The sequence below is a fragment of the Heloderma suspectum genome, chromosome 4 (assembly GCF_057233095.1).
Source record: "Heloderma suspectum isolate Gila_16-S chromosome 4, 16-S_ref, whole genome shotgun sequence".
NCBI lineage: Eukaryota > Metazoa > Chordata > Lepidosauria > Squamata > Helodermatidae > Heloderma > Heloderma suspectum.
In genome coordinates this window covers 31,379,568-31,404,630 of record NC_139461.1, presented here as the reverse complement: position 1 = coordinate 31,404,630, position 25,063 = coordinate 31,379,568, and the positions used below count along the sequence as shown (strand labels likewise).

At 41.6% G+C, this 25,063-nt stretch overlaps 1 protein-coding gene across 1 annotated transcript in view; it reads right to left on the bottom strand.

Annotated features, from left to right (window-relative positions):
• CSMD3 (CUB and Sushi multiple domains 3) overlaps positions 1–25,063 on the bottom strand; it is an 819,154-nt gene that overhangs the window by 386,415 nt on the left and 407,676 nt on the right. Inside the window, exons 16-17 of the mRNA XM_084851442.1 lie at positions 17,649–17,836; positions 14,638–14,826 (exon numbers count right to left, since the gene is read on the bottom strand). Coding sequence (XP_084707568.1) covers positions 14,638–14,826; positions 17,649–17,836 — 377 coding nt within the window. The remainder of the gene's footprint in view (positions 1–14,637; positions 14,827–17,648; positions 17,837–25,063) is intronic.

Here is a 25,063-nt window from a genome sequence, read left to right as displayed (position 1 = left end):
GGCGGCACCCATGGGTGCCGCCATTTGCATTCCTTATTTTGGCACGTGTAGTCCACGTAAACATTTACGTAGACTACGGTGAAAATAAGGGCAATGCTATTTGCGTTGCCCTTATTTTCACCGTAGTCTACGTAAATGTTTACGTAGACTACACATGCCAAAATAACGAACGCAAATGGCGGCACCCATGGGCGCTGCCATTTGCGTACACGCTTTTTTCCTCCCCCCAAAGTCAGCCGTGATAGGCTACGTAAAGATTTACGTAGCTTATCACGTTTTTTTTTTTTTTTTTACTTGGAAATGGCGGCAGTGGCAGCCGGTCGGAAGACTGGCCGCCACCGCCGCACCGCCGCTGGAGCCGCCGCCGCCAGGGACATTCGACCAAGGTAAGTCCCGTCCCGGGGGGGGGCAAACTGTTTCTCCACCAATTTCGGGGGGCCGAATGCGCTGGCATTCGGCCTCCCCGAGATTCGTGGAGAAATTCTCTGACATCCCTACTAATAAGCGGCTTATTAGAGCGCCTTCATAATGCTGAATTCACACTGTAAATTGCCGCTCTGCCATTGGGTAGAATTTCCCAAACGTATATAATTTGAGAGTAGTTAAATTCAGTTCCGAATTAACATTAGCAATTCTTCCAGATTAATTAACGTGAAATCTCCTTTGTCATCTTCAGGTAAATGAACTCTCCTCCAGTATATTATTTTAGGTAAAACTGCAATGGTCTCAACAATTGTCTTCTTTAGCTTGTTGTTGATTTTAGCTTGAATGCAATAAAAGAAAAAATAATTCCAGAAATACTTTGCATTGGTATTGTTCTGAGTATATGCCAAGACAATGTAAATTTGTTCCCAGGTAAATTCCTGTTACATTTTTTTTAGCTGAGCTGTAGAATAGTTATACACAGAGATTTCTATTCTTTTTTATTTTAAAATAAATCTGTCTATCTTTGGCTTGAATAACTTTTTGCAATAATTTCCATAGATCTGTTATGAGATAGATAGATAGATAGATGGATGGATGGATGGATGTCTGTCTGTCTGTCTGTCTGTCTGTGTGTGTGTGCATGTCTGTGTGTGTGTGTGTGTGTATATATATATATATATAGAGAGAGAGAGAGAGAGAGAGAGAGAGAGAGAGACTGTCTCACTTTTTAATTAAAATGCCCCTTTAGAAATTCTGTCATCCAGTAGAATATCCACTATCTACACAGAATAGTATTATTGGGAATTGTTGAATATAATTTTCTGTTCATTTTCTGTAGTTTGATTGATATACATTTTCTTTATCACTCTCTTTCTGTGCCCTAAGTAAATGTTCTACTAAATAAAATTATTGCACTAGAGAAAGACTGCATATACAAACTATGATTTAGTTTGCAAAAATTGACCGGGGTTTACAATGCTCCTAATAAACTCGTATGGATATTCCATTTTATATCTTCATAAGAAAGGCACTTATTTTTGTTGTTGTTGTTGTTCAGTCATTCAGTCGTGTCCGACTCTTCGTGACCCCATGGACCATAGCACACCAGGCCTTCCTGTCCTCCGCTCTCTCCCGCAGTGTGCTCAAGTTCATATTCATTGCATCAGTAATGCTATCCAGCCATCTCATCCTCTGCCATCCCCTTCTCCTTTTGCCTTCAGTCTTTCCCAGCATCAGGGTCTTTTCCAGGGAGTTTTCTCTTCGCATTAGGTGGCCAAAATATTGGAGCTTCAGCTTCAGTATCTGTCCCTCCAATGAGCACTCAGGGTTGATTTCCTTGAGGATTGACTGATTCGACTCCTTGCAGTCCAGGGGACTTGTAAGAGTCTTGTCCAGCACCACAGTTTGAAAGCATCAATTCTTCAGCCCTCAGCCTTCCTTATAGTCCAGCTCTCACAGCCATACATTACTGGGAAAACCATAACAATTAATAACAACTTGATCCTTGTTTAAAACCAATAACATGGTCCTGTGAGTTTTGCCTGTCTTTAGCCCTGTGTGTCTGATTCTAACAAGCTTGAACTCGGAGTCTTGGGGAATATCGGCAGTTTCAGGTGGCATAGTCACACCATACTCACAATTCTCCTGGCCCAGGCAGTGAAGTGACCGTCGAAGTATGGCTGGTATGGTGCCAAGGCTGACATGAAACCCCCAGATGCAGTGTCTCCTCTTTGTATAAGCCATCTGTCTTTGAGCAAAGTCGCCCCTTTGTGCCAGCAGACTACCATCCTTCAAACTGCCTTTGGCATGCTGGCTTTGGCCTTAGGCCTATCTGCCACCTGCCCAAAATATACACCTGCCCTGGGGCCTGAGTGTCCAGCACTTTTGATTTTTAGAGAAAACATGGCATATCTACAAACAGATATGTAGATGTTACAGAGGCTTGGATCATGTCTGGGTCATCAAGAGAGCTGGGAGAGACTATTTATTCCACCTGTCCCAGCTGCCCAGCAAAGCAAGACATGGAAAAGCAATCTGCACTTCACCATCTAGGCCTGGGCGAGGAGAGCCCTGCACCTCTGGACATTTACAATACCTGGCCTTAGAGGCCTCTTAAGGGGTGGGAATTCCAGAAAAACATATATTTCTGCTTCACTGACTACGCTAAAAACTTTCATTGTGTGGATCACAACAAACTGTGGCAAATTCTTAAAGTGATGGGAGTACCAGACCACCTTACCTGTCTCCTGAGAAACCTGTATGAGGGTCAAGAAGCAACAGTAACAACCAGACATGGAACAACCGATTGGTTCAAACTTGGGAAAGGAGTATGACAAGGCTGCATATTGTCACCCTGCTTATTTAACTTATATACAGAGTACATCATGAGAAATGCCAGGTTGGATGAATCACAGGTCGGAATTAAGATTACTGGGAGAATTATCAACAACGTCCGATATGCAGACGATACCACCCAAATGGCAGAAAGTGAAGAGGATCTAAAGAGCATCTTGTTGAGGGTGAAAGTGGAGAGTGCAAAAGCTGGTTTGAAACTCAACATTAAAAAAATGAAGATCATGGCATCTGGCCCCATCACTTCCTGGCATAGAGAAGGGGAAGAAATGGAAGCTGTGACAAATTTTATTTTCTTGGGCTCCAAGATCACGGCAGACGGTGACTGTAGCCATGAAATTAAAAGACGCTTGCTCCTTGGGAGGAAAGCTATGGCAAACCTAGACAGCATAGTAAGAAGCAGAGACATCACCTTGCCGACAAAGGTCCGTCTAATCAAAGCTATGGTTTTCCCAGTAGTAATGTATGGCTGTGAGAGCTGGACTATATGGAAGGCTGAGCGCTGAAGAATTGATGCTTTCGAATTGTGGTGCTGGAGAAGACTCTTACGAGTCCCCTGAACTGCAAGGAGGTCAAATCAGTCAATCCTAAAGAAAATCAACCCTGAGTACGCATTGGAAGGACAGATACTGAAGCTGAAGCTCAAATATTTTGGCCACATAATGCGAAGAGAAAACTCTCTGGAAAAGACCCTGATGCTGGGAAAGACTGAAGGCAAAAGGAGAAGGGGACGGCAGAGGATGAGATGGCTAGATAGCATACCGATGCAATGAATATGAACTTGAGCATGCTCAGGGAGAGAGCGCAGGACAGGAAGGCCTGGCGTGCTATGGTCCATGGGGTCACGAAGAGTAGGACACGACTGAACGACTGAACAACAACAACAAAGGGGTGGGTGGGGTATTTTCCCCAGGCACGATGCAGGTAGAATTTTGTTTTAATCTGCTTTATCATTGGTTTTATTCTATTTGTTTTATTACATATGTCACCCTGACAGCTTTGGCTTTTGGTGCTACATAAACTGAAACTACTACTACTACTACTACTACTACCACCACCACCTCTCTATCAGCAGGAGAATCCAATAAGTGGAGTTCTGTTTCCACGATGTTCCCACCAGCGGAAATGGAGAGAAGCAATTTTTTTGCCCATTCCTCTTCCCCTACAGCCTGTTGCACCCCCAAAAAACTATTCCAGAGGAGTAGGGTAGTCTCTGCATGCTGGAATGGTGTATGGGTGGTGCAGGAGGCTATAGAGGAGACAAGAAATACCTGAAAATCACCTCCACGCTCCACCCACTCCTCATCCAGCAGAAGCCTGAGCATGTTCAGAGTCCTTTCAATGGATGGAAGGATATCTTCCATTCATGGAAGAGAACTCATGATCCATCTCAATGTGCAAATGGTGGGTCAACAGACCTGCAATCGAGCTGAAGATCAGATGTCTCTTGCATTTCAGCCATATTCAAGCTAGGGATGTACAGATTTTGTTAAATCCATTCTGGGTTTTTTTTGTGGATTGTCAGGCATCTTTCATTGCATTGTCCACTCATTGATGGAATCTGATTTTTTAAGGGATGCCAAAAATTTCATTCCACTTTTGCAAGTGCACATTAACGTAAGTGCAAATTTGCACAAATCCCTCCCCAAAGTAAACAAACAGTCCATAAGTCAGCGTGACTCAGAAAAAGCCATTCCACCGTGGGATCCACAGGTTGGATTCATAGAAATCCCAACCCATTTGAGTCCACTGCAGATTTCTCTGCCATCCCTATTTACAGCCAATGAATATACAGGATTTTTGTGTGCATACTTTTGTCAGCAGATGGCCCCACAATCCAAGTGAATATCCAATATCAGAGCTTCAAGTTCATGGGACACTTTTCCATGCCAATAGTGGAAGACACTTACTGCCGCACAACTTGATCATGATCATTTTGTGAAACCGTTTTATGTGTATGGTATTCAAGAGAGAAACTTGTAATCATATAGGGATTTAGGGTTCTTTTTACAATATGACATTAGAAAGGTAACAGTATAGCTTTTTTTCCATCAAGATTATTAATACTTGTTTCCATACAAAAAGAAATCAACATAGATAGAAACCACATTCTTTCCTTTGCAGTCCTGCATAGTCCTTGTGCTTCATCTTTTTTCAACCACAACATTTTGTGTAGCTCTGTTTCTAGGCTCCCTGCATCTCTGCTTTCTGTGTAGACTTTTGTCATCTCCATCCCTCATTCATTCATCTCATGCCACATCCATCATCCCATTCTCATGGATTGAAGGATTTCTAATACATCACTTCTAACACTTATTCTTTTGAAGTCAAACCTATGCAAATTCCCTTCGTACAACCTCAGATAATGTACTTTGAAATAATATCTTCTATGTCAGCATTTACTGAAAATATAATTCCGTCTCACCTTAACTGGGATATGCTTCTTTTGTCCATTTTTGAGACAGGTCCCTAGCAGATTCTTAAATTCTGGCTCCGTCTATTAGTCTAAATAATAAAACTGTATTGGTCTGCCAGAACTTGATTAACAGGGACAAGAAAATAATCACATTTTTAGGACCAAACAGATATTCCGAATGCAAAAGCTTATGAGAGAAAGTTTTAGAGATGAGATTGCACCTCATTTTAGAAATTCAACAACAGTAACATATGGCCATAATCTAATGACAAATGGTTAACTTTATATCAAGACCAAGAATCTCATCCAGCTTACAGTGTTCAAAATAACTGTTAAGTTATGCAAGGTACCATAACCATTTTTTTCCAAGCACATTGCCAGTATACCATATGGATACCCAGTGTGCCTATAACTCAGATTGTTTTCACACTAGTCTCACATTGCTACAACTTGATATTTTGTGAGATACTGGTGTAGCCATTTGCAAATGACCCATTCTAAAGCATTTGTGCTGGCGTAGCAAATTTTAGGATTAGGCTGCCAAAATCTCTGTGTCAAAAGGGCATTAGCTCAATATTCTAAATTGCATTGCAGTTACTACCAAATGTAAAACCCATCCTTTCATAGACCAAGGATGATTAGTGACATGTGTTATGGACATACAGAGACAAAAAAGCATAGCGGATGAGCAGAAGCAGAATTCTTACAAAAGAGCTCAGACCTATTGACTCTCTGGACATGTGTATTCTGTGCTGTGTATTTCACTGAAATTACCCTGACACCTTGGCTTAGGAAACCATTTTTCTCCTGGAAGAAACAGCATGGAAGGCTGCCAGGAACAGTGATAATGATATATTGTGTGCATTCAAACATGGGATGAAAGCCACCCTGGTGTCAATGAGGCCAGAGTGGTTTTCACCTCCTGTTTGAATTTCTAACTAAAAGCTGAAAGACTTGAGGGTAAACTGCGCCCATAGCATTTTTCCAACTGTTTGTGATAAAATGGGAAGTGAAGTTCTTTGGGTTCCTCTTATCTGAAGCCAAGTAATTACAACCACCTATGCTCTATTTGACTTTTTCTCTTTATTTCTTCTCCCTAAATCTATCCACTTCTGTTCCAACAGCCCACCAACCATGTCACCAATATCCAAGCATACTCTAGATACATAGCCTCCCAATTTCCTGCCTTCCCATTTCTATAGCATCATTTTCCACTTCTTATCTGGCAAGCACTAATTTCTGCAATCTCTGTTGTTTCCTACATCAACATCCTCTTTGCCCTCTCCTCCATTCTGCATGGTACCCACCCTTGTGACCTATTAGATCAAAGCCAAAAGTTCCTTTATTGTGCAGAATATGCAAAGAAAAGCTGCACTGAATCCATCAACCACTTTGGAACAAGAGCTAAAAATGTCATACTCAGACTCATCCCGTGACTAGCTAGTCCAGCACTCTCAAAATGAGATGGGTAAGCTGCTATAGCTGCTTCACGCTGGACCAAGAGGCATGGTAGTCATACAAAAACCTCAGTGATGCTAGCTCTTGATTGGTGACTGCACTACATGAAACTCAAGTTAGCCTGCCCAGTCTTACCCTTAATTCTTCCTAAAAGATGGAAACAAAGCCACTACACCCAGAAGAATAATTGAGAGACCAGGGTCCATTGCAGATATACAGTAGCAGCCTGGTTTACCATGTAATGCTAAAGAACTCTCATCCTCTTCCATTTTGAGCTAAGTACAGTTATTTGTTGGACTGGTTTACATGTCATGACAACCCACTTTTTTTTTCTTTAATGGTGAGTTGTCGTGAATGAGGCAGCATGCTGTCCAGTCACTACAACTACAAACAGGAGCTGCTAAATAAAACAGGGTTGCTCTGTCCCTGGATTGTTCAGTGTTGTGTCCAGACCTGGACCTCTGGCTTGTCTCCCCATGGCTTGTTCTTAGGTGATTTCTCTGATTTGTCGGGGGAGAGACAACCCAGAGGTTCGGACACAATGCTAAACAACTCAGGGAGAAAGTGTCCATAGGTTGTTTAGCCACTCCCATTTGCATTGGGAGTGATCCACCACCATACACCAACATGCTGCATTTTGCACAAGGGTTTAAACAGGAAAAAAAATCTGGGTTGATATGATATACCAATTAGGTTGTTATGTTTGAACCCAGACAGACTGTGGTTAGCATTAACTTTGGTTTAGAGAAACAAGCCAACTTCAAAGCATGGTTTGTTATCCTGGCTTGTTTCCCTAAACTATAGTTAATATTAACCACAGCTCTCATTTCAAACATGCTGAGTTGAAAATGGAAGCAAAAGCTTTCAATTTCCACCTTGTGGCTGCGCTACCCCACCCCCACCCCCAATGCAGAGAAGATGAAACCTAGGCTTGCCCAGGCTTACTCCTATAGTACTAAATGATGGTTTAGTGTAACAACCAAATGCAGCGAATGTTTTCCAGTATCTTAATGGTGGTGAAGACATCTGGATTTCCTCACAGGATCACATGCTCCTCGTGCAAGTATTCCAACCTTCCTTCTGTTTTGTCAGCATTAATCATGGGGAGTGTTTCCTCTGGACTGAGGTTAATGCTACTCTAACCAGTCAGTCTACCCAGGACTTGAAAGCCAGCCTCAAATATTTGTTTCAAAACTGGTCCTAATAAATGGACAGATTCCCAAATGTTCCAAAACTCAATTAGTTTCTGACTGCTTCCCATAATACAATAGATGATAGAAAATATTTCCAGCCATATATTTTAAAGGACACTTTTCATTCCTGCCCTGCCCACAATTTGCAAGCAGAGGCTAGGCTGAAAGTGAAGAGCAGGAACAGACATGAATTCTTTAACGACCTCACTGAAGTTCTTACTTGAAGCATAATGAACCTATTTTCTTTCTTCAAATATGGATGCTCTTTCTGTCTCTAAAACAACTCAGTTTTTCTTCCTACTTGAAGAGGCACTAACCTAACAAACTAACTACTTTTTCCTGCTTGCAGTGCAAGTAAGTGAAACACAACAAATGCCAGAGATAATTATAATGTGAGCTTCAAAATCACATGTACAAAGAAACTCAAAAAGGTGAAAAAGAAAAGCAAAAAGAGGGGGGGAGGAGAAACTGAATATATGTTTCATATGTTATTCCAGCATTGATGGGTAATAACGTTGGTCTTTGTATTAATTCCTATTCAAGCTAAATAAATGGCATTATTAAGTTATATAAAAATGTAGCCTGTTTCAAGATTTCTCAGGAAATCTCCTGCCTTCTTTGTACAGTTATTTCACTGTCCCGATTATGGGAAAAGCATGACAATTCTCCACAGTTCTTCACCTCAGAATGCAAAATGAGATTCTGCACATACACAGAAAATTATTTTTACCTTAAATCCATTTTGGACACTAACAAAGACATTTTGATACAGTGCAACCAATACTACAAACCAATGTAAAAATCTGGTAGAAAAGTACATTCCTTTTTCTGAGAGTTCTCTAAATATATTCTCATAATTCAATTGCTGACCATGTTAAATGGATCTGAGAAGAATTCATCAATTACCATTCACACAGTCTGTTTTTTCAATTTTTTTCTGCCCCAAGTGCTTTAACAGTCCTGGAGAAAGGTTCTTTTTCCAAAGCCATTAAGTTTGCAAAACCCAGACATTTTGTCCCAAGACTGTCCCTGCCTTGGCAGTTCTCCATGCCTTATAAGGAAGCTCTCCTCACTTTCTGAAAACTAGTGTATTAGGAAAAAATGAACAGTTGCAAAGTGAGATTAAAGGAAACAAATGTGTGGCATGCATCCAACTTTGAGTTCATGCAAGTGTCACACCTTGCAAGAATGATTCTTTGCCCAGTGGTCAAGTCCAGATCCAGCCCAATTTGTGAAAATCATTATATTGGAGGAACCAATAGACTCAGAAAATTGGACTAGAATAAATATACTCAAACTTGCTGTTAGAGGATATTTATTCAGTGGACAATTGCCATTTAGTGATGTGCTCTGGAGAGAGTGAAAAAAAGGATCTCATTTACTTAATGAATTGCATGCTAGTTCAGCATCTCGAGGAAGAAATTTGTCACAATATGTAATGTTATTGCACAGCAGAGACTACTCTTCACAGGGAGCTCCTTAATACTGTTTGTTTTTAGATGGTAAGCATATAGTGCCTAGCAATAGCATAAGAAAAATTACTTCTACTCACGGGGTCTATTCAGGAAAGAGATCCTTATCTTGAAATACAGCAGCTTCAGAACAGAGTCTTAAAAGCTAAGGATAACAACTCTCTGCAGTAACATAGCTTTGAAGAGCTGGTTGAACAACCAACAGTCCATTATATTCCCACACTGTCTCAAGTAAAGGCAGTTATCTCACTCAGGTCTACCGTTCCATGGTGCTAATTTCTACAAAAGGGCTTTCTAAATTAGGAAAGAGTGTGAAAGGAGACTCATGTTGCATCCACATATTTTGCAAATTTCCACAAAAGGACCTTACAATTTAGGGAAGCATATGTAAGGATGCTACATTACATCCACATGTTTCCATGTAACAAAGAAAATTCTAGGGGGAAAAAAGCTTTGCGCTTAACTCTTTCCCAACCCACTGGGTTTTTTTCCCCTGCAACTCCTCCTCAAACCTCTTTTCACCAAGAGGCTTATAGAACATGTGTGGAACCCTGCAAGACAGGCAAACAGCAGAGGGGAGTTGCAGGAAAAAAGTAGCACCCTCTTTCCCCACCACTTCTCTACTCCAAATTACACCTCAAAGCTGAATTTCCCTAAAAGTAGAGATGATAATATTTCTGGTCTGTGTCATTTGCATGTGTTTTTACCCATAATTCTGCACTAATCTGCAAACTAAAAAAGCATATTCTTATCAAAATATGTATTGAATGTATATTGTAATACTATTCCAATGTATAATGTCTCTAAAATACATATTTAAATGTGTGTTTTCTCTTGAAATACATATTGAAATTCACATTCTGATATATTTAAACTGCAGAGAGTGGTGTCATTACATTCAGAGAACCATGAAATCCACTGGACAGCTAAGTTCTAATCTTCATATTAGTCCAAGAACTGTGGCTTAAGACATTTTATATAAGAATTTGCAAAGATCTACTTCAAGTATCCCTAGCTAAAAGAAAGAAGTCATCAACGTGATTTCATATGTATGCACTTAATATGCAGTTCCAGCCTAATGTTAGTGTAATCTGAACCTTTGCAATGAACTAGAAACACCAAACTCCCAAACTTGTAAAAGGTACATGAGGGAGAAAAAAAACACCTTTCATCTAAAGGTGACTGGATTACAGATAGAAAAGGAAATGCTGTTGTTCTCATGTTAATGCAAACCTACCTAATTTGCACTTCCTAATCTAAGATGCAAACCAAAACACAGTTATCTTTTAATATTCACATGTCTCCAAATTCTATGAGGCAGTTCTCCAATAAAAAAATTAGTACAAAAGTAGGGGAAGTGTACGCAAAAATGCAAAAATGACATAAAATGCAATATATTAGCAGGAATTGCATACAAAAAATGTGTATATTATGAGAAATACATATACAAATACACACATATTTCTGAAAACCTATGAAGTCTGTAAACTGACTTAAGATGGAAGAGGCAATAGGAATGAAGTAGAAGCAAAATTAGAACAACGTGTAATAACTAGGACTGGAATGGAAAGCAGTGACTGATGTAGAGGATCTTCTACTGAAGCCGGGAGCGCTCAATCTTGTACATGTTTTCTGTTTGTACTGTAGACAAGACTTTAAGTAATTGCTATTACCTTATACATCATGGTCAAAGCATAACCATGAGAAGGTCTGAATATCATATGAAATATCTGAACCATTAAGGAGCAAATATCAAAGATCTGATACCTGAAGCTTAACTTAAGACCTTGTTTTTATGGGTAGACTAATTAGAACATTTGCCTTGGAGGACTGTAGAAATGGGCTTCATATTTGCTAGCCTATGAAGACCATTAATTTTATTATCATAACAGAGCTGTTAACTAGAGGCAGTGGAGGATTCCTGGCATTTATTTCTCCAGGAAGAGCTCAAGCCATATTTTCCAGATTTCTCCTTTTTCTGCTTTGCCAAATAGTACAACAAGACAAAAAGAATGACAGACTAGTTCCTGCTACCTGGACTCTGCGCTGGCAAGATTTCCTAGTTCGTTCGCAGTAGCAAAAAGCAAAGGTACAGTAACATAAGGTTGTTAAAGCCTGGGGATCAGGATTATCTAACTAATAGGTAAAGAGGGTAGACAGAGGTTTTCCATCTTCCTTCGGACTCAGTATTTTGTCTCAGGAGGCATACAATGAAAACATTTATTCAAAGCAAATCTAAAGCATACACTCATACACACTAGCATCCAAACCCCTGTAACAAGGAAAGCCTAGTTCTGTGATAAACATAGTAAGTGGTGACAATACTCTGCTGATTGGGACAGCTATAAGTGAGCGCTTTCAGTCATTGACTGGGTTTGCACCATCATGGAGGGGAAATAAGCTATGGTGGCTCATTCTCCCCTTCCCCACCATGGGCTGTTGTAGGGCTCTGGGTAGCTTGTTACCCGTCACAGCAAGCCACCGTGGCGGGGTTCACACAACACAAGCCACACTATCTAGGGTAATTATGCTAATTGCCTGGCACCTGACTAGCTTGTGAGGGTGGGGGGATAAGTCACCATGGCTCATTTCACCTCTGTCATTGTGTGAACCAGGTAAGAGTCTGAAACAAGGGCACCAAAAAAATTTCTTGTTTCTGGTTGCATGAACTCTATTTAACATTGGACTGAACAGATGAGGCGGACTTTAAAGCAGTTCAAGCCAGCATGTCTTGGAAACATGATGGCTTCAAAATCTCAATATCCATAGGAAATTGGGGTTGTTTGATTTTTCTCACAAAAATATCTGTCAATCAGACCTGGAGAGTGAAGGAAACTCACACAGGGAAAGCCACAGATAGGGGCATATACTGATTAAAAGGAGAAAAAAATATTTTGTTTGCCCTGTTTCCTTACATTATGTATATCTATATAAGCCAGTTCCTTCCTAGTAGGAATGAGCAAGTAGTGTGGTTCTTACCTTAAAAATCAGTTGGGCCCTACAAGTGTTCCTTTGGAACATGCCAAAGCATTTGGGGGTGGGGGAGGGCACTGAGCATGTAAAAGGAACACCCAAAGAATCCATCTGACCACTGCAATCCATTCCCCATGAAAAAAAGACCTTCATCTTGGGAAAGGTAATAGGGCAGCAGATGACATGGCAGACAGGAAAGGCCCTCTACCTCCTTCAGGAAAGTATGGTATGATCTCTTTTTTTCCTACTGGGAATCATGCGATTGAACTACAATCCAACAAAACCAATAATACCTCGCAGGGAAAGATGCTCATAATGTGTTTTCTCACAAGAGGAGTGTCCTGCTGGGTCTCTCCCAACGTTGCTGGAGCCTGCGATTGCCTGCTACTTTATCCACCTTCCCCTAGACTTTTTTGGAGTGAGGTGGGGGTGGATATGCAGTGGAGGACAATGAGATTTATGCAGAACCAAGGTGGGAGCCAGGTCAATAGGGGCTGTTCCCACCTTGATTGTGATGGTTGTAATTCAAGCAGGAGTGCTTGCACAGTCAAGCATCCCTGCTTCAAATTCTCACCCCATCCCTTGTTCCTAGCACTCTGTCATTTGCGGCCTTCTATGTTAAATATGATTTTCCAGCTACGGCTAAATGGCAATACTTGCAGTTGCAACATTTCTTAGAATCTAGGTTTGGTCTTGCCACTTTTACAGCTTCAGAGTCTCCTACACTATGGAAGCACTTATTGAGGCCAAGCACTTATATCCACCCATAATCTATGTTTATAAATATTTATTATCAGTGAATAAATATGGCACACAAGGTCTCTAAAGCAGGAATGGAATAGGGAACTGGATCGTCCTATTTTGCCTAATCAGTGGATGGATGCTTTAGCGTCTGTATCTGAAGCGTTTATGGATCTTAGGTTACACCTTATTCAGCAAAACCTTTTGTTTCACATCAATTTGATGCCACAACGTCTCTTTAATAAATGTTTGTCTATATCAGCTAATTGTTGGAGGTGTAATTAGGGATGTCAGAATCTCGGGGAGGCCGAATGCCAGCGCATTCGGCCCCCTGAAATCGGTGGCAAAACGAAGCCCCTCGCCCCCTACCCCACGAAAGGTGCGCGAAACGGAGCACTTAACTGCTGCCATCCGTGATGACTTGCGAATGGCAGCCGTATCTGCGGCTGCCATTCGCTTCCTCATTATAGCCGTGATAGGCTATGTAAATAATTACGTAGCCTATCACAGCTAACGCAGGGACTCCATTTGCGTCCCTGCAGAGGCCGCGATAGGCTACGTAAGTATTTACGTAGCCTATCACGGCAAAAAAACAAAAACAAAAACAGCAAACGCAAATGGCGGCGGCTACTGCGGCCGCCATTTGCGTTCCCTTTTTTTTTTGCCGTTTTAGCCTACGTAAATATTTACACAGGCTATCACAGCAAAAAAAGGGGGGGACGCAAATGGCGGCCGCTGTAGCTGCCACCATTTGCGTCCACTGTTTTTTGTGAGTTTTTTGCCATGATAGGCTACGTAAATATTTACGTAGCCTATCACGGCAAAATACAGGGACGCAAATGGCGGCCCCTAAATACAACTAATGCTCCTTTTAATCATATGTTTTGTCAGTACATGGGACTACAAGGAGAAGGTGTCCCCTTAATTTCTTCTATATACACGAATGGCAGCTATTCATTCCTATGGGGAAAATGGTGTTCCCAGGGACAATTTTGCAGTGAGGTCAAAACTTGTCCACAATGCCTGATAATAGATGGCTCAGCTACCACATCAGGAACATCATAGGGAATTAATGTTCCTTATAGCCTTTCTAAACACATGTACAAAGTTGAGAGAGAGGAGCAAAGAGCTGGATGCATCTGATCTCAGAAGCAAAGCAGGGTCAGCCCTGGTTAGTACTTGGATGGGAGACTGCCAGGGAATCAGGCTTCCTGAATTGAGCAGGGGGTTGGATTCGATGGTCTTGTAGGCCCCTTCCAACCCTATGATTCTATGTTGCCAAAGATCCCCCCTCCCATTTGGGGGAGTGCATAATATTTCATTACGCCTCCTTCTCTCATCCCAAGTTTAGTGAATGGCTTTGGACATGGTTGAGGTTAGGGATAATGCTATTATTCTCTGTCTCAGGGCCAGGTTTGGAAAAGTAGGACTCCTTCATCTCCTTGTTTCACCCATGCCAACAGGTGAAGCAGCCTGCATTATACAAAACCATGCTGTCTATCTGTACTAATACAGTGCTGTGGAGAACACAGCTACTATGGAGAAAGCTGAAAATCAATCTGATGAACACACCATAGATGCTTTCCTATGTCAGCTCAGTTCTTACCATCACAGGTAGGAAGTGGATGGCTCCACCAGTGGTTCTTTTCACACAGCAAAGGCTCTTCATGGCTCAATCTATAACCTGGGTCACACCCAAATGATACCGTTGAGCCAATGGAAAAGTCATGACCATAACGACGGCCATGAACAGGTATGCCAGGATCCAAACAAGAGTAGGTGTTAACTGTTACACCTGGAGTGCAAGAGAAAAAAAATGTTTCAAAGATTAAATGAAGAAGCTTAGAAATATTCTTCCAGGATGGATGAAGCTTATTCTAAATATATTACTCTATGTAATCTAATTTTAGAAAGATGCTAGGAAAACATACGTAGGAAGAAAGTCCAGAAAAGGAAGGATGCATCACTATAACTGTTGAACTGGGTGTATGAATGGTGTTTGTTAAAGTAAATGGGTGTTATAACATATTTACATTTATTACTGCATTATTTCCGATCTTTTTAAAGGTGGGATAAAGGCCAGAAAGTGCAGGAGATGCCCTGGAAGTTGACAATGTCCCGTAAAGGACCCACAAACATCTGTGAGTGACCAATCACAAACCTGCAATAAAAAGGTCATGTAAATGCTCCTAGTGAGGAATAGAAGCCACATAAAAAGGCCTAGCATTTGCCATTGCCCCTGGTATGGTATGTTTGGGATAAAGAGAAGGGAGCAACATGGCTTTGCTTGTGAGTGGCAGTTAGAGGGTTCATGGTGGAACTATGGGAGTGGGTGAAGAAAAATTGGGTTCCAATTATGCTATCAATTACGTAAAAGATGACAGGATTTGAAAATTTTGGAATTGGGCTTAGAAAAAAGAAGAGCTATTTTCCAGTTCAGAGGGAAATAATTTACATTAGCTGAGCTGAAGTCTAAACTGAACTTGGGGCAGATTGCCCATCACTAATATGGCTTTTGTCCATCCCTCTAATTTTAATGGACAACAAGTTAATTCCTTAATTGTAGGACACTTTCAAATGGAAAACAGCTTTTCTACATAAACTGAAATTAGGGAGTTTGATTCTACTGTTCATTTCAGAGACCATGTTCTGAAATTTGAAAGTGTCCAACTCATTCTCTTTGTTATGCACTGCCTGGGAAAGGCTTTAAATGAAGACTGGTATAAAGACAGTCCCCAACCCCAAGTCATTCCCCTTGTTACACAGTGCCTGGAAATCCTTTTTTGCTCTCTAGAGCACTCTGCCAGTTATTTAAACAGAGAAAGGTGGTTTCCATTCTTCCTCCTTTGTATATGTTCTGCAAAGTATCAGAAAACCTTGTCACAGGAAACTGAGTATAACAATCAGGGACACCCATTGCACCAATTACTATTAAAACACTGCTCTCTATCTCCAACTTCAGATTTAGGATAGATAGGGAGATGTGGTTGTGTGGGCTGAATGTTACCTAGGTCTCTGGGGTATTTTTGGAACATTTTTCCTAGGAATTTGGTCTAAGGGAATGACAGTCCATCAACACTGCCTATATTGCCTTCAGACTGTGCTGCAGAGCACAAAGGTACTTCCTGAGAAACAAGCATTATTAAAAACTTGTTCATGATTGAAAACTCAAAGGGGGAACAGAAATTTTTAAAATAGTCCTAAATTGCCAAATAGAGTGCTCCCAAATTGTAAGACTCTGTGCAAAACACTGAGAGAGCCACCCCTATAGACCAAATCAACAAATCTTCAAGAAACTACCTACCTATCTATCTATCTATCATCGACCTTGGCCTAGAAGCATTTGACAAGTCAGTAATATTCCTCAACCCTCCAGTTCCTTCTCTCCCACTCTCTGAAGCCTTGTGGTAAAAATATATATTTTTTTTAAGTTCCTGTCCCTGATCATCCTTGGAAAGGGTGGTAGGGTTTAGAACTCCCTTCACCTTTCACAATACCGGCTGTGTCTGAGTGGCAGCAGGTTCAACCAGCATACTAACTTCCTGTTCTGCTCTGCAAAGCTGAACATATCACTCTTTCACTTCTGCCAACCCAGGGTTCCACCCCGCTCCCCACTGCTGGGCTGTGCAGACACTCTCATCTACCCGACATGAGTGCTAGACTCCTGGCTTGCTCACAGTGGTGGAGGGGATGCTCCATAGTCTCTGAAGGAAGAGTCTGAACTGGCTGCACTTACAGGAAGTGCACCTGATTGAAACACTGTGGTTTGAGACCCCAGGCTGGTCCTTGTGACATTGTGAGCAAGCCAGGTGCCCAGCGCTCACATCAACTGGAGCCAAGGACAGCTGTGTACAACCTGGAAACAGTGGGGAAAACCTACCCTTCACAAGCTCAGGAGTAGACAAGCAAGTGGGCCCAAAGACCTTGGAGCTGGGGCCATGCTCCATCTGGTCCCAGCCTTTATATGGCCCTGGATGTGAGTTGGCAGATGATGAGTTTTTATGCCCCATATTATTTCATACATCCGTGAACACACAAACACAAGTATAATGTGGAAGTATAAACTACAAAAAACAAAACAACAACAACAACTGCTTCTGAGACTTAGGGCTTCTTCACACCGGGCTTTTATCCTGTGATTGAGATTGCTCCTTCATGAAAGTTTGTGGGCTCTTTACATGATGCAGTGACCCTGATGTGATCCTCCTGCACTAAATGCCCTTTGTTCCATTTTTAAATAGATTGCAGATAATGAGCTATCAAGTTACCCCACTGTGTTCCGCTTCAGTTTCCTCTGTCAAAAGAGTTAAAGCGGGAAGAGCAGGAGCGAGATCAATGAAAGATAATGGAAGACTCAGATTTGGGGAGAAGGGGGGAGGGGAGAGGAGGGGAGGGGAGGGGAGGGGGGAGAAGGGAGCACGTGTAAAGGGAGTCAGTTGTGATCCTGCAGAGAGCTTTGGCTACTGGGCATTATAGAAATGAAATACATACATACATACATAAAATTTTAGACGGAAGCAGAAAGCCCCATTTTAAATGCAGGATTTTATGCTGGTGTAGAAATGCCCTTATGCTACAAAAGGACCATACATATAAAGAAGAGCAAACGTCACTTACTTTCATAATGTATCTTGAATCCATTATTTGAACGACTGTTGTCTGTCGTAAATAATAGGTAAATGAAATTGCTGCTACTGAACAGAAATTGGGGAACTTGTGTACCGTTGTAAGATCCCAGAAGTGGTGACAGAAGATTCGGGCCATCATGAACTTCTAGAACATCATAGTTTAGTTCTGTCTGGAATCTATGTTGGAGAAACACACATACAGACATAAAATATACTCAAAGACCACACACAAAATAATGGTTACAATTGATATATCTAATATTTAAACGAATCATTTATCTTGCATTCTGTACCTTATTCAAAATCTTATTCAAATTATATTGCCCCAATACTAACGATATGTGAAATGTGTCCCTTTATTTCCAAGGAGGATGTTGAATTTTTTGCTGTTTTACCCCATGGTAGCAGATATCACTACTGAATGATTCAGATGCCCATGTGTTTCTGAGTAAAGTCTCTGCAGATATGCATTTCATCCTCCAACAAAGCCACTTGTCAGTTTCATTTCTATGCTGACAGCACTCAGCTGTCAAGTTTTGCCACTGTTTTTTGCAGCCCTTTCAGTGGGGACGAGAGACAATGCACAAAGTCTTGTGAAGAAACTGACAAGCTTTCTCCCCATCTATGAAGCAAGCCTGGAGAAACTTACTCAGTGTAGAGTTGACATTGACAAGGGATTTTAAATCCATTGTCACTTTCACCTCTACTCTGAAGGGACTTCTCTGGATTTGTTTCAGAAGTGTGTATGCTGGGCAGGGGGCGGGGCGGAGCAGGTGGGGGAGGCTTTTCAATTTCACTCCTGCTCTCTGCAGTCTCTGAACAGAAGGCTTTTTTATATTTTTGAAGTTGAGGACGATATTATGCATCCAATGACGATCTGATTTTTCTCACTTGAGCAGAGTCAGTGCATCCAACAACTGATATCCCCCCTCCTTTGACAAAATTAAATTGCAGAGGGAGTATATGAAGAGATACTTGTCTACACAATGGAACTACAATATCCTCACTGGAAATCAAATACGTATCCCTGCTAGATATGTATATCTGGAGTAAACAGGGGGTGGTTCGATTGAAGGCTTTTTATTGTGCAATTGCCTTGCCTCAGGCCAAACTAAACATTCTTCTAATCATGCATAGCAGAGCTATGCCTGACTGGTTTATTGGTTTATTTACTTCAGATTAGAATAACCATGTGTGTAGGGATGTCAGGGAATTCCGCCACGGATCTTGGTGAGGCCGAATGCCAGTGCATTTGGCCCCCCGAACTCCATGGCGGAATGGCCTGCCCCCCCCTGCCCCCCATGGATCCCCCCCGGGATGAGACTTACCTGGGGCGGATGTTCCGGACGGCAGCAGCTCCAGCGGCAGCTTTGGCGGTGGCTGGTCTTCCGAATGGCTGCCGCCGCCGCCATTTGCAATCTGTTTCCCCCCCCCATTCGTGATAGGCTACGTAAAGACTTACGTAGCCTATCACGTCTGGCTTAAAAAAAAAAAAGCATATGCAAATGGCGGCGGCTATGCCGCCGCCATTTGCATTCCTTATTTTTGGCCATCTTAGTCTACATAAATATTTACGTAGACTAAGACGGCAAAAATAAGGGGAACTATGTAAATATTTACGTAGACTAAGACGGCCAAAAATAAGGAACGGAAATGGCAGCGGCCGTAGACGCCGCTATTTGCGTACGCTTCTTTTTTTTTTTTAAGCCAGACGTGATAGCTATCATGGCTGACTACAGGGACGCAAACAGCGGTGGCTATGGCCGCCGCCATTTGCATCCCTGCTAGCCAGCGGGCGGTTCTGCAGAATCCCCGCCGAGCAGAGCCGGCCGGCGAGGATTCTGGGGGGAAGGACGAAGCACCTCCCCCCCAGCAGAACCCGGCGGAGCCAGGTAAGGGGAGTTTTGTACATCCCTACATGTGTGGGCTCAATTCAGATTGAGACAGGGACTCTCTGGCAAGGAGATTAAGCTTCCCCACTTTTTCATCCTGAAATCTTATACACTATGGCTGCTGGTGGTGGAGGATTAAAAAAAGGGGGGACCTCCTTTGGAATCAATGGAGACATTTTAAAAAAAACTGAATTGGGGCCATGTGTGCTTTCTCTGAAGTAAATAAACCAGTCACACATATCTTTGCTATATGTGGTTAGAAGAACATTTAGTTCGGCCCTCATTCATGGATTTTTAGGGGGCGGGGTCCAGACACTGCCTTCCACTTGTAACTCTCCTATGTTTCCCAACTGCTTCTTCTCTCTTTTTTCTTATCACAAAAAATCCATTTAAGAGGGACAGGTGGAATAACTGTGCTATGCCTTTTGATTAATAATGCTAGGACCCTTTCACATGTAATCTAGAGTTCCTAAATAGTTGATGGTAGTGCAAGTGATGCTCCTTTAAATTGCGCTTAAACACATACATTGCTATCAATAATATCCTAGAGTTCTGTGCCAAATATCTGTAGCATCGTATTTGCCCAAAACACTGCCAGAACATCGCATCACATTTTATTATATTAACCTGCCACAGTGCATATATCTATATCTAAAGTGGAGCAATGATCAAACTGATTTCTCCAAGAGTTTTGTATGAATAATGTGAGACAACTGGTGTTGGTTAGATATTTCAGTTATAATTATAATTAGGTAGGGGTTTACAGCGGCCGCGGTGGCTTAGTGGTTAAGACGCTGAACTGCAGACTGGAAGGTTGTCAGGTCAGCAGTTCGAGACCCAAGTGCTGCGTGACGGAGTGAGCTCCCGTCTTCAGTCCCAGCTTCTGCCAACCTAGCAGTTCGAAAGCAAGAAATTGCAAGTAGATAAATAGGTACCACCTTGGCGGGAAAGGTAACAGCGTTCCGTGCACCTCGGTATTCAGTCATGCCGGCCACATGACCACGGAAGCGTCTTCGGACAGCGCTGGCTCTTCGGCTTAGAAACGGGGATGAGCACCGCACCCTAGAGTCGGACACGACTGGCTGGGGACACCTTTACCTTTACCTTTTAGGGGTTTACAACTGGTGGTGCCTGAACCAGTCCTAACTCCCTGAGGAGCCCTTCTCCCCAACTTGCCAAACTAGAAGCAAGGGGCATATGGAAGTAATGATCCAGTCCACAATTTTAAAGAAATGTATAATTTCAATACCTCAAATAATTTCATAATTGAGTACCAATACCCAGATAAAGTTATGGCTAAATACCATGAAGACTTACAGCATTATTAAATCCATTCACATTTAAGTGACAATATACATGTATAATGTCTTTAAGCTGCAGACCCAGCACTCTCAACTAATCAGCTGAATTAATATAGACTGAAATGTTTTGGTAAAGCAAGCATCTAGATGCTTATTGGTAACTATCTAAGTCTGAACAAGCAATGGGTTGGATCCAGGCTTAATCATACTTAGAGCAGACCCACTGAAATCAGAGGACATAAGTTAGTTGATTTCAATGGGTCTACTCGAAGTATGATTAAGTTTGGATTCATCCCATTGTTGTAACCCCAACCTCAAGAATATAATTCTTCAATTAATTTTACTTTGGATAGTTTACAGATTAATAATTTCCTTAAAAGAAATATTAATTTAGGGAGCAGTTCTATGGCTGCTAGTCAGCAGCTAGATGGCCATAGGATACGTTGGTTCCCGGGAACCGACCTTGGAGCCTGCACTCCGAGGTCGGTTCCCAGAGAACTGACCTTGCCCTCTTGGGACAGCTCCATGCTCAGAAGAGGAATGTGGAGTGGTGAAAACGGGGCATTGCGGGGGGTGTTCTGTGGCGGGGAAGGTGGAAATGCTGGTATGACACATTCTATGTGTCATCTGGCAGTCGCTTCCCTCACTACGCCTTCCTGTGGCTAGACAGCCGAAATTGGCTGTCTAGCCGCAAATGCGGAGCGGGTGAAGCATGGACTGGACAATCCCCTCCATGCTTCTCCTGCTCTGCATTGGAGACGAGTTTGGAGGTGGCCGCCTATCCCCATAGGATTGTACCCCTAAAATTACTGAAAAGTGTGTGTGTGTGTGTGTGTGTGTGTGTAAAGAGAGAGAGAGAGAGAAATGCAACACATATATTAAAAATGGCACTTCCATTAGAAATTCATTTTTACAGGGCATAGAGGTTATGGAAGTATTTCTTATTATCCTATGTCATCTATCTGAAAACAGTGCACCCCATTAATCATCAAAAACGTTTCTCATAATGTAGCAAAACACCCAGTTCTAAAGATTATATATTCATTAACATAAAATAAAACAATCCCTTTGTGCTAAATATGAATGCTAAATATAACATTAGGAGTTTTACCCACTGTGACATAAGACAACTTCTGCTGGATCAGACCAATGGCATATCTAGTCCAGCATCCTGTTTCTCACAATGACCAATCTGATGCCTATGGAGACCAATCTGATGCCCTAAAGCATGAGGACAACAGTCTTCCCCACTATTGTCTCCCAGGATTGGTATTCAGATTCATGTTGCCTCTGATTCTTGAAATAGCATTTAGCCACTGTGACTAGTAGCCACTGATAGCCATATTCCCTTATTTTGTCAAATCCCTTTTTAAAGCCATCTAAGTTAGTGGTTATCACTACATCTTGTGACAGTGTGTATTCCATAGTTTGTATTATGTAGTGTTTTACATAAAAAGGTAAAGGTGTCCCCAACCAGTCGTGTCCGACTCTAGGGTGCGGTGCTCATCCCCGTTTCTAAGCCGAAGAGCCAGCGCTGTCCGAAGACGCTTCTGTGGTCATGTGGCCGGCATGACTGAACACCGAGGTGCACGGAACGCTGTTACATAGCGTTTTACATAGTGCCATGTAAAGAAGTACTTCCTTTTATCTGTCCTGAATTCCCCAATATTAAGCTTCATTGGATGACCCATGGTTCTAGTATTATGAGAGAGAAAAATGTTGCCCTATCCACTTTCTCCACATCATGCATAATTTTATAACCTTTATGATGTTTCCCCCTCCATACTTGCCTTTTTCTTAAACTAAATAGGCCCAAACATTGGCTGGGTTCACACAACATGACAACCCACACTCAAGGTTGAGTATGCGTTGTTGTTGAATTGTGGGCTGTTGTTGAAATATGGGTTTTTGCGTATTGTAAACCCACCCATTCTAACAAACCATGGTTTGTTAACCATGAATAGCCCATGAAGAGAAGCCATTATTTGTTTCTGGGTTGAGAACTGTGGGTTGTCATGTTGTCCGAACCCAGATATTGTAATCTTTCCATTCTAAGGTGTTTGCTTCAGGCTGCTGTTCATTTTGATTGCCCTTTTCTGCACCTTGTCCTGCTTTACCATAACCTTCTTTGAAGCACAGTGACCAGAATTTTAGACAGTATTCCAAGTGTCATATTACAGATTTGAATGAAGGCATTAAAATATTGTCCAATAGGGCCTAGTCTCTAGTAAGTACATATAAGATTGCAGCCCAAGATTGTAAGATAGGTGTTTTGATTCTTGTTTTACAGAGAGCTAAAAGAAAATGATTTTTTTTTTGCCAAGCTTCATATGGTAAAATAATAAATTATGCGGGATTAAACAGTGATACCCTCCCTCAAAACAAGCAACCATCATTGTTAGCTAAAATGATAATGAATTGGAGGGTGGGTAAAGAAAACCATATATCTCCCCCTGAAGTGTTTTAAGACTATGCAGATTACTAGGAAGGACAAAATGGATGGCCATTTCATCAAGTGGTTATATACAAATTGTGTTATCACTGGGCAAACAATTGTGTGCATCTACCCTAAGTGAGATTTGACTATAAGAGTTTAATACACTTTAATTATAAAGAAACATAAGCCCACTTTAGTATCATTTTTCAGAAGTAGCAAATATTAAGTATCTAAGCAACTAGGAAAAAACAGGGGAACATTAAACTAAACTATATGCATATTTGAAACATACAATGTTATTTCTGGGAAATAACTTAAATTAATGGTATGGTGTTCAAGGTCTAAGCTCATTAGTCTAGTGCAGTACTTAGCAATGAGATGATGAACTGCAGGCATTTAAGGGGTAATAATTAGGCTTCAACATCACATTAAGATAAAAAGTGCTAATCTGCATTTCTTACTGCTATTGTTTCCTATCAGTCTGACGATGTGTGGACTTGCAACATTTAACATATCATGTTATTGCTATTCCTGTTGCCAGAGAGAAAAAACATAATCTGACATGGAGTGTATGAATCTCATTGAGGATGAGGTCTACGATACATCTGAAAGTGGAATCAGAAACATGATTCATACCTCCTGATTCTCAAAGCTCCACAAATACATGAACATGCAAATCAGCCCTTACTTAGCCAGCTTTCAGAGCTCAACGAATCTGGATAATTCAGTCAATTACTTAGTATCAAAAGCAATGATAGGCCTACAGTGGTTAGCACCACTTAAAACTAAACAGTTTAACAAAGCAGCTGTCTTAATTGAGTTTCCAGCAGGAGTCATAGTGCTTGGGACCTGAGCTCTCTTGGAGGAAATCAGGAGATTGGTTAGAAGGCTGCTCAAAAGAATTAGTGTGTTGGTAACTAACCTGCCCAGTCAGCCCTGCTTCTCTCACACAGAAGGGAAGACAAATTGATTAGGTGAGGATTACCACAATTACCATATAAAATTCTGCTTATTGGACCCACTATGTAAGATTCCATCCCCAAATCCAGATTGCACAACCCAGGATAGACAGTGAGATTAATAGTAGCTCAATCAGTATATGGAGCATTTATTGCTTCAATGTAGCAGATTTCAAATGTACACAGAGGGTCAGATGATAGTGAAGGACCCATAAAATGGCATAGTAAATGCCCCTGTGATTTCAGACATTCAGTGCCCCATTAAACATACCCTCCTCAAAGAGGTGAGATACAACTTTGTTCTCACATGCTTTTTAAAATTATAATCATTATTATTAGCATATTATTATTATTATTATTATTATTATTATTGAAAGGAAAGTATTTCACAGAGAAACAGAATTCAAAAAGACCAGTTCAAGCCTGAAGGATCACAATTTGAGAGTTAAAACAGACATTACTTTAAAGACACATCTAGCAGCTATGATTTCTTTCCAGTTTTGCTCTGGAGTTGGTGCAGGGATCCAGATTTGTGGGTTGGGAGAGGTTCAACCCTTTCCCCTGCTATGGGCCCAATATGGCGGGGGGGGGGGCAGCTGCAATTCCTTTTGCAAAGTAGTAATCCATAAAGACAAACTGATCACAATTTTGCAGTAGAAATTGTAGGTGCAGGGGCCCCAATCCATATCAGGCCCACAGTGTGTGTGTGTGTGTGTGTGTGTGTAGGGGTGACTGGACTGGATTGCCACCCTGCACCTACTCTAGAGTAAAAATGGGAGGGGGAGATGTTCGGTCCTAGCTACATCTTTAAAGTA